At 40.9% G+C, this 10,793-nt stretch overlaps 1 protein-coding gene across 1 annotated transcript; it reads left to right on the top strand.

Annotated features, from left to right (window-relative positions):
- Nucleotides 1-1,109: 1,109 nt before the first annotated feature.
- LOC149244897 (uncharacterized) lies at nucleotides 1,110-10,286 on the top strand. Its single transcript, XM_089436490.1, has 4 exons — nucleotides 1,110-1,852; nucleotides 1,958-2,229; nucleotides 2,740-4,563; nucleotides 10,171-10,286. Exons 1-4 carry the CDS (start codon nucleotides 1,110-1,112, stop codon nucleotides 10,284-10,286), a joined length of 2,955 nt encoding a protein of 984 aa, XP_089292616.1.
- Nucleotides 10,287-10,793: the final 507 nt, after the last annotated feature.

Consider the following 10,793-nt stretch of genomic DNA (forward strand, 5'->3'; position numbering starts at 1 on the left):
ACTATGGCGCGAATTCTAGTTCACTTGGACACCAGACCTGGTCTAGAGGAGAAAATTACACTGCACCATAATCATGTCTCCCGCAAACAGCTACTGGACTACGAAGGCGTCCCCTTCCGCTGCCGAAGATGCCATAAAATTGGCCACCTGTATAAGGATTGTCCGTTGATCTCGGGGGTGACTTCTGCGGAGACTAAAGGACCTCGACAGAAGACTACTATGGAACAAAATGCTGGAGCAAACATCACGACAGATGGTGATCAGGCTCAACAGGAGACTCCTAACAAGAAGACGGGTGATAGTGCTAAGATGAACACTCGGAGGAAGGCAGCGCCTTCATCAGGACCGCCGCGTACACGCTCAAAGACAGCAGAGGATGCTACCAAAACGGCGGAGGCTGCACCTTCTCATTCGGGTAATGCATCCACTCCTATCTGTACTCCTTTTTTTTCTGATGAATTGCAATCAATTCTGCACTCTTCATATCGGACTTCCTTCTCAGAAAATGTCTCCCTCCCTTCCATACTGTGCACAATTGCCCCTCCTCCACCCACTTTCTCCACCACTCCCCCCTCCCATAATCCGTTATTGGGTGTTCCTGACTCCCCGCCCTCCCCGGCCGGATCCGGCTCTCATCATTATCATCTGAGATCCCGGGCTCGCCCTAAACTTCTGGGTCTGGGATCATTCCCTGGTCGGCATCGAAAGCAAAAGCGCGGTAGACCATCCAATATCTCCTCTGCAAAGCTTAATGCGGTTGCGGATGTTGCCATGGGGCGATAGTTTACTATTGAACGGGCACTTAGAGCTAATGAGCCCCTGAACTATGGTTCCCCATGATCTGGCTCTCCTACAACTGCAGGGGACTAGCCAACCCCAAAAAACGACTGGCTCTAAAAAGACTCTTGCAAGAGTCTAGATGTGACATCATTTTCCTTCAGGAAACCCTCTGTACTGCCGAGGTGGCGGTGAAAAGTCTTCAAGCTATGCTCCCGGGATGGGTTTTACATGGACTGGATGCCTGTGGCAGATCTGGTGGTCTACTCATTGGAATAAACCCCAGAAATAGCAAGCCTCTCTCTGCTTGGGGGGGCAGTGGCTTCCTGGGGATGGACATTATCATGGGAGAGTTGGGCATCCCAATCAGAATCATAAATATTTATGGGCCTAATCAGAATAGACTTGCATTCTGGCAAAATTTCTTATCTGGCAGCCATATCACTCAGAATACAGTAATTGGGGGCGATTTCAATTTCTCTCTGGGGGTGGGGGAATCCTGGGGTCATCATGCGCAGTGTGACCCTTTGGCTGAGCAATTGAACATGCTTCTAGATGCTCACCATCTTGTGGATATCCCCATGAACAAGAAACTCCCCACTTGGCACAACCAGCGTACAGGAGAGGCTGCTCTGGGAAGGCGTTTAGACAGATATATGATGCATGAGGAATTGATACAATTATTCCCCTTATACAGACAGTGGGTCAACACTGGGGGACTATCAGATCATCATCCGATCCTTCTACAGATCAGTGACAATAATTTCAAGCCGCGCTCCCCCTTCAAATTCTTTGCGGGCTTTCTCCAAGAACCAGACTACATCAAGCTGGTTACGGATTTTTGGGCATCTCAACCCCCGCTGAGAGATCAGAGGAAAGCTTTGGATTTCTGCGAAAGACTAAAGATGCTCAAAGTGAACACCGAGACCTGGGCAAGATCTAAGCGGAAAAGAGATGACCAGATACTGAAGGATACTGAAGAACAGATAGCACTTTTGACTGATGAAAGAGGGGCTGGATATCAAACCGACGCCACAAAAACACTTCTGTGCCAGCTGCTTGGGCAAAAATCGAAGTTATTACAAGAAAAGGAGGAACTATGGAGACTCAAAAGCAGAGCCATTTGGCTCAAAGCCGGGGACAGCAATACTAAGTATTTTCATAACCTCGCAAATGGCAGAAAGGCATCCAATACCATTTGGAAGCTACCAAGGGAACCGGATGGCTGGGCTACCACACACCAGCAAATTGCGAGAATGGGGGTCTCACACTTCAAGAGACTCTTCACGGCACCAAATACAGTAAATCTTCCAGACATTATCAGACTAGCTGGAAAGTTCCCTCGGTTTGTTGGGCAGGATGACATTGAAGACCTCAGTCAACCTGTCACTACACAAGAGCTGGAAAGTACTCTTAAATGGTTCAAAAAGGATAAGAGTCCGGGACCAGATGGTTGGCCGGTGGAGTTCTATCTGGCTTTTTATGAACTGCTGGCAGAGGACTTATTGGCTGTCGTTGAGGAAAGCAGGATCACAGGGCACATTCATCCTCCTATGAATCAGACCTTCATTGCCTTGATCCCAAAATCTGATGACCCCACATCCTTCAATGATTTTCGCCCTATCTCCCTCTGTAACTGCCTCTATAAAATAATTGCCAAAATCATTGCAAACCGCATTAAGCCTATCCTGTCCACACATATCTCTGCGGAACAATTTGCTTTTCTCCAAAACCGCCACATCCAAGAGGCCATAGGCACTGCCCAGGAAGCCTTACACTCCATAAAGCTGAAGAATCTTAAAGGTATCTCATTAAAGATCGACCTTGCAAAGGCTTTTGATAAAGTAAATTGGCTCTACCTTAAGATGATCCTCACTCATTTGGGATTTCCCCTCTTGCTCATAAACTGGATTATGGGATGTGTTTCCTTTGTTTCCTTTGCTATCCTTATCAATGGTGCAGCCTCGGACCGCTTTAATATAACTAGGGGGATCAGGCAAGGCTGCCCCCTTTCCCCACTACTCTTTCTCATTGTTATGGAGGGATTGAGTAGGCTCATTGCCGATGCAAAAAGGAATGGTGATATCAGCGGCCTCAAAATCACTGAACAGTACTCTCTTACCCATTTACTGTTTGTTGATGATATCTTAATCTTCCTTAATGGAAGCATGCGAGACATCATTGCTTTAAATGATATTTTGCTACTCTTTTGTAAAGCCACGGGCATGGAAATCAACAGGGACAAATCCACCAGATCTATGATGCGATGCTCTCAACAGGAATCTCAGCTGGCGACCCAACATTTCCCCTACTTGGAAAGTCATATGATGGATGGTATTAAATATCTTGGCTTCAGATTGCGGCCGGATGGATATAAAGTGGCACACTGGTCTTGGCTCATAAATAAAATTGAAAAAAGAATCATATGCTGGCAGCATCGACTACTGTCAAAAGCCGGTAGACTTTTACTGATCAAATCTGTTCTTGAGGCTACCCCTGTCTACTGGATGTCACTCACTTGGATTCCAAAGGGCATCCTTCAAAAAATTCAACAAATATGTAATAGGTTCCTGTGGAATGGCAATAAAAAGGGAAAGATTTTTGCCTGGACCAGATGGTCCCTTGTATCCTTGCCAAAGAGATGGGGCGGATGGGGTATTAAATCTCTCTCTGATTTTGCACAAGCTTTAACAGCGAAACAAGGTTGGTCACTCCTCAAGATGGACAGCTTATGGGCGGAAGTAATTCACCAAAAATATATTTGGCCTTCCAACATTATTGAATGGCTTCGCAGACCTACTTGGAATCACCAGGGCATATCCGCGATCTGGAGGGCCACACTAAAAGCTATGCCTCTGATTCGGGATAATCTGCTTTGGAAAATTGGGAATGGTGCACAGGTCCGCATTGGCTTAGACCCTTGGCCTGGTTCAGGGAATGCTCACCTTCTGCCGGAAGGTTTGATCCGACATCTCAACAACGGGGGCATTAAATATCTGGCTCAGATCGGTGATCCCCATAGATCAACCATTTTTACACAAGCTTGGGTCACGGATCCGCAGTGGCATCTACCTGATGATTGGACTGCACATTGGCAAGGATACATACAGGCACTTACCGAAACACACATTAAGCTACATGAGGAGGATGATGAACTAATTTGGGCGCCAGCTAAATCGGGTTCTTATGCACCAAAGCTCGGCTACCTAAAGCTTATTGAAGCTAAGAAACCTGATATTTTAAAAAATTGGTGGAGAGACATCTGGCAGCTACAAGCACAGCCTCGTGCCAGACTTCTTATGTGGAACATAATCGCTGACAAGCTTCCTACTGGAGCCAATCTCAGGAAGCGTGCTTTCAATGGACCAACTTGGTGCGTTCTATGCAACAAAGAGGAGGAAACAACGCCTCACTTATTCCTCACCTGTGTAGTCACAAAGGACATTTGGCAACAAGTCACTTGGGCCCTCAACATTAGCACAGTCTGGCACGGTGCTGATATACCCTCTGCCTGGGATCATTGGTGGTCTGCGGTGCCTTCCGAAAAGGCCAGGAACCTACCTCCTGTGGTGTCCTGGTTTATTTGGAACAAACGCAATGCTATTATCTTTGAGGATTACAGAGTCAACTGGCAACTTCTTCCGCCATCTATCTGCGTGGCCTATACAGAAATCCCCTTTGAGAATAAAAACAACACACCCAGGCACATCCTGCCTGAAAACATCAACAAGGATATACCTTGGGCCTATTTTGACGGTGCAGCACCAATGCAAGGATGTGGGGGGGGTATTGTTTTTCACCTCACAGAAACTCATTATTATCACCTGAGATTGGGACTTGGGACAGGCTCAAACAACCATGCTGAGCTTATCACTCTGAGACATCTCCTCTTCTTTGCTCTATCCAAACAATGCCGACAAATACAAATTTTTGGGGATTCAAAGATTGTGGTTGATTGGGCAAACAATAAATCTATATGTCATGCATATTCTTTGAAACACATCTTGGAAGAAATTGTTTTTTTTAAAACGCATTTTGACCAGATCACTGTTTCTCATATCTACAGGGAAAGAAATGCGCTTGCTGACCGGCTCTCGAAAGAAGCGGCGGATCGCCCTATAGGAGATTGGCTGATTGAAGAATACACTCCTGAAGGGATGCACAGGTTCTACCATCGACCATATATTGACGGCCAGCAACGGGGGGAAATCCCCTCCACCTAAAATATTTTTGATCTACATGATTTTCATATTTTTGTTTATACTCAGCATTGTACTGATCGGCACTATACTTCTCTTTACTGCATGAGGGCTCATAGACCTCAACTCTGTCTATTTATGGATATATGTGAGACACTGTTTTGTTTATTTTTGGATGGATACAGTCCACCGTATCCTCAGCTGCACTTACAGGATATTTTATTGTAACTTTCTTTTGTACAGTGGTTAAACCACACTACTGCATATGCTATGGCATCAACAACATGTAATCTCTATTATCATCTTTTTAATAGAAATTACGAACTCTATTTTCCTGGGAAAAAAAAAAGTAAATCACCGCTAATTTATTTACTAATCCTTTAAATGCAATATCCATGGCCCTTTGAAATGTGGTGCCAGCATTAATTAGTCCAAATGGTATCTTTTGATATGCATACGTGCCCCATTTGGTTCTGAAAGTCGTCTTCAATTGATCATCTAGATGGACTAAAATTTGGTTATATCTTGAGAAGCCATCTAAAAAGGACATCAATTCAGATCCTGCAACCGACTGTAATATTTGTTCCATAGGGGGTAATGGAAAACTGTCCTTTAGGCAGCCTTTATTGATATTTCGAAAGTCAATACAAATCTGGATGTCTCAGTTTTTCTTTCTGACTGGTACCATGTTGGAAACCCATCTCAAATGTCGAACAGGAAAAATAATTTTTGCTTACAATAATTTGTTCAGTTCAGACTAAATCTGATTTTCCAAATTAGGATGGATTTTCCTCAACTTTTGTTGGACTGGATTCTCATCAGCGGTCATCGGAATTGTATGTTATATGATTGAAGTGTCATAAGTTTTGAGATCATCATAATTCCAGGCAAAGACATTTTTGTATTGTTTTAATAGTCGAATAAAGTTGCCTTCTCCTCGGGCGTTAGACCGAGACCTAGGTTGACGTTATGGGATTTTATGTCAGTTCCTAGATTCACTAATTCATATCTTAGAGCTGAACTCTGAAGTTTTGAATTGGTGGACCTTTTGAATCTGTCCTTTAAGTCATATAGGTCTTCCAACTTGACAACAGATTTGGGTATAGCGTTATTAGTGCTTCCTTGTTCTAATTTCTTGTCATGTTGGTCTTCATCAATTATCTGATTATTGTAAGAGCCTTCTGAAGTTAGAAAACTTACAATATCAGGGTCATCGTTGAAAACTCTCCAATTGGTAACATTATTAGGAATGGAGGGTCTAAAGATTAATTCAATTGAGAATCTGTTTGGACTATAGTCTTCTGATAGAATGAGCTTGGAGGCCATGTTAGCAAGGAGATCAACACTAGCATTTTGGATTCTAGGAATAGATGATATATTAACTTCTATAAAGTGTGAAGTCAGGTCTTGGACTAACATTTGATAATGCTTCAGATGCCCTAATATATAATGTATAGTATTTCTTACCTGTTTAATAACAATCTCAGAATCTCCAAAGACTTGCAGATATTTGATATCAAGTCTGATTGCCTTGTATAATCCTTGCACTAACGCTTCATATTCTACAGTATTATTTGTGCAATCGAACTCGAGCCTACATGTTAGCATGATTTTCTCTCCTTTTGGACTGACCGAAATACAACCTGCTCCTGCTCCATCATTTGATTTAGAACCATCAAAAAATAATTTCCAATATAAAGTTTTATTTTCAGGTTCATTTGCAAAACTAATGCATATAGAATTATTTGTTTGAGAAAAAATTTCTATCTGAGATAAAACTGAATTTTCTAAAAAAGGTGAGGTATGAGCATTGAAATTCCCTAAAAACGAATCAACAGAATAGTTTCCAATTATATTACTGTTGTGCCTTATAGGTTCATTTTCTCCTTCTAACTCCATTAATATATACTTCTGGTGTCTTTCTCACTCAACTTTTATCTGATTTGGTTTACCGTTATAAGGGAGCCACATATGAGACCAGTCGGTTGCAAAGTAACCATGAAACTTTTTTGACCAATCCCTGCTAAGAATTAATCCATAAAACTCAGGAATATTTGCAGCAAGTATATCGATGACTTGACATACCTTTGGATTTGATGAAAGCCTTATGGTCACTTGATTGAGCTCTCTGATAACTTCAACTTGAGACCAATCCAACTGTACTATGCGTATTGCGGACTTCTGAGGTTGGACATTTAACTTTACACAAACTGTCTTAGGAAAAATATTAGATGAAGCACCGTAATCTACCAAATAGTTATGCAAACTTTATTGAAAACTTCAAAAGTGAGGACGAATGGAGGAGTACGATATTTTGACCTTCCTCTGATTAAGGCAATGTCATTTGGATCGACTTTATTTGACATACCAGTCGAAGGTCTTCCCATTTCATGAGTAGCTTGTGAAATTACAGTGGCAGGTAAAGGCGCAATAGGTACTGCATACAACTCTTTCAAGAGTAGATTCTGTTGATGTTTTAATTTACTCAACTCATGAAAAGTAATGTTGGCCCTGGTCTTCTTCATATTTTCCACGATATTGTACTCCATTTCATAGGAGATAATAAGTGTTTTAGATGGAGTTGATAGAACAGATTGGACCAGGTTTCTCTGAGTTGCCTTTGGTGATGATTTCTTACCTATGATTTTATCTTTGGAAGCCAAGCTTGGGTTTTTCTACTTAGAACTAGATTATGGAGGATCAAGTTGATTTCTACTTCTGGTAGTAACTGGTAAGGCGTCTTGGTCTTCTTCTTCTGGAAGAATGAAGTCCCACATTCCTTGTAGTTCTACAACTTCCTCATCATCTGTTTGTTCTTCATTTGACACTTCTTCTTCTTCCCCTTCTGATTCTGCGTTTGTTACAGCATTTGGAGGCTTTGGATCAGTTGAATGGTTTCTTTTAAAAGGTTGATAAGTTTTTTTGGAAGAAGTCTCTGCTACTTGCTTCTTTATATCCACAATTTCATTGGACATGGTTTTCAAGAAATTATGTAACCCTTCCAGATCGAATGGGTCTTTTGGTTGCTTCTTCTTAGGGTCATCTCTAAAAGACACTTTCTTAGATTTTCTTTCTTCTACAGTGTTTTTCTTTTCTATGGCTAGGATACATTTTTCTACAGCTATCGCCTCTTTCATGTTTTCAGCTAATGTTGGCTTGGCAACTCTATCTACAAAGATGGTTGAATTTGAAGGCACAGCGGAAATATACCATTCATTTTGGACTTCATTACTAGGCTTTGACGCAGTTGGTATTTTGTTTAATAATTTATTGAAGCAAGAATTGAAATCCTTAATTGGTTCTCTTGGTTCAGCTCTAAAGTTGGAGAGGTCGTTAATTAAAGTAGTTGTAGATCGGTCATCTCCAAATTTCGTTAAGAACTGATCTTGAAATGTATCCCAATTATTAATGGAGCATGATGGTAATGAAAAATACCATGATCCTACTACTCCTTTTAAAGTATAAGGGAATAATCGTACAACTTTGTCCTCTTTCGTTACTCCATTTAAATTAATAGATAGCATGAAATTATCTATGTGCTCTTCGGCTGTTTGACCGTCGTCAGGATTGAACTTGGGAAGCCATTTCTCCGGATGAGCTGGAAACTGTGATAAAGGTGCAGGCATATTCATAGCTCCTGGATGAGCCCATGGCCTCAATGCTGGGTTTCCTGCCATGGTTGGAGTATGAGTAGGAGAAGGAGTTGCAGTAATTGAAGGTGGTTGGGTAGAGGAGGATATTGCTTCTGTACTGGTGTGAACCGCAATCTGAAGATGTGGGGCGGATGATTGAAATTGCGATGATATGGATGGGATGATAGATAAGGATGATGATAAAACCTCACTCTAAGATTCTACTGGGGTTTTTCTAGCCTTCTTGTGACTTGGTAAATGAAACTCAACAGGTGGGATTCCTAATTTTTCGCTTTGTGACCTAGTCATTTGTTGCGTTGGGGTCAAATGAGAAGTGACACTACCTTAGGAAAACTCAGATTCTTCTTTGAGATAAAGAAATTCCCTGTAGCTAATGAATTAAAGTTTGTAACTCAAGAGGATCTGAAGAAGAATGATCTGGCTTGCTTGGGATTTCAGTAATGTGCTCTGTATTTTTCTTTTCAACTTCTGGTTCAGTGATGGAAGATTTAGAACGCGAATCAGAAGTTGAGGGTGTGGGTGAGGGAGTTTTACTCTTATAATGGCGTGAAGATGTAGATTTACTTACCATTCACAGTCAGGTCCTCCTTCTAGTGCCAAATATGATGAATGCCGGAAAATCGGTCTACAACAAGGGGAATAACCACCCAGTTCGGACCTTGAAAACAACTCCTTTTCCATTTGGAATAGTGGCTCCGACTGTGGATGATGGGACCAGTTTCCCAATCTATTTATGATGATGAACTAACGGGATGATGTTTCTTTGCTTTTTGGGTTTACGTGGTAAATTCTTTATTCTAAATCTAATCTAACATATGCAATTTTATTCTAATGAAGGAAAACAACTAACTTAAATTATCCCGGGAGTAACGTCTTTGTTTATGCGATCTACAATAATTTCTAGCAACGATTGGTAATAAAAATCATTCAATCACCACTTAGAAAAGAATACATTAAAGATGATTGTTTCATATAAGAAATTATTTGAAACAATTATGATAAACACATCGCATAATAAGTCATTCATACACTTAGCATAAAAAGAATAGTTATCACCGTACAAAAGTGCAAAAATGATAACTGAGCATTTAGGCTTTCATATATAAACAACTGGAAATAATATATCACTTGGCACATAAGCAAAAAGTATTAAGAGATAAAAGTACCATTGATAATAGGTCCTGCTCATGAGCTTTAGCAATATAGAATTATCTTCAAATAATTCAATATCTACAAAGAGTACAGAAGTGCATTTCAGTAGCAGATATCAAACTCGGATATAAATAAATCTCGTTCCATTCATTTATCAAAACCTCCTCAGTGGGGGGCAAACTACACGTTCTGAAGAATTGTTTTTGATAAATTTCTGGACCCCTCTCCAAATGCATGAGAGGGGTTTAAATACTACTAACTAAAATCTAAAAATAGTTATTACAAAAATAGATGAGGAGGTTCAAAACGACCATCCTTTCTTTAAGCAAAAATGAACTAAAATCAAACTAAAATTGTATCTATGCTAAATCATGTATCTGTTCTTTTAGGTTGCAAATGTCCAACATGGGCTTCAAGAGCGTTGGTTGGCCAACCTCAGCTTTCAGTTGACCTGCGAACATGGAATCGGCAAGTGTTGGCGCTATCTTCTCGGTGGACGTTATGAGACATTTCAAAGTCATCCACTGGCTATGTGGTTTTACTAGGAACTGCAAGTAAGTATCATAGTTTAACTTGCTTAACTGTTTAATTGACTCTGCCTTTTCCTCTGTTGTTTTCTTCCACCTAGTTTGAAGTTGTTGTGCCTTTGGGAGGAATCCTAGAGTGGTCTCTCATATTAAATTTGCTGTATGCATATTTTCGTTGATGTAATCAATGATGTTGCTTGATGTTATTGTTGCCTCCTCCATTGCTTGCTCTACTTCCTTGAGCTATGCATCCCATTTTGCAAATAGCATTTATTTATGTGATTCATCAATCCTGGGCAATTCTGCTCTTTTTCCCTCCTCCGATTTCTGCCAATTCACAAAGTCAAAAACTTTCTTAAAAACTAAATCATAATCAAGTCGTAAGTCTACGACTTGATTTGTAATGTAGTCGCTTTTTTTGCAATGGAAATTCCATTGCGAGATTCTTTGGCAAAGAATTTCTTCATGTTGTAAGAGTTGGTCAT

The sequence above is a fragment of the Pinus tabuliformis genome, chromosome 7, assembly GCF_031772625.1.
Source record: "Pinus tabuliformis cultivar Carrire ecotype Pingquan chromosome 7, CPIR1, whole genome shotgun sequence".
NCBI lineage: Eukaryota > Viridiplantae > Streptophyta > Pinopsida > Pinales > Pinaceae > Pinus > Pinus tabuliformis.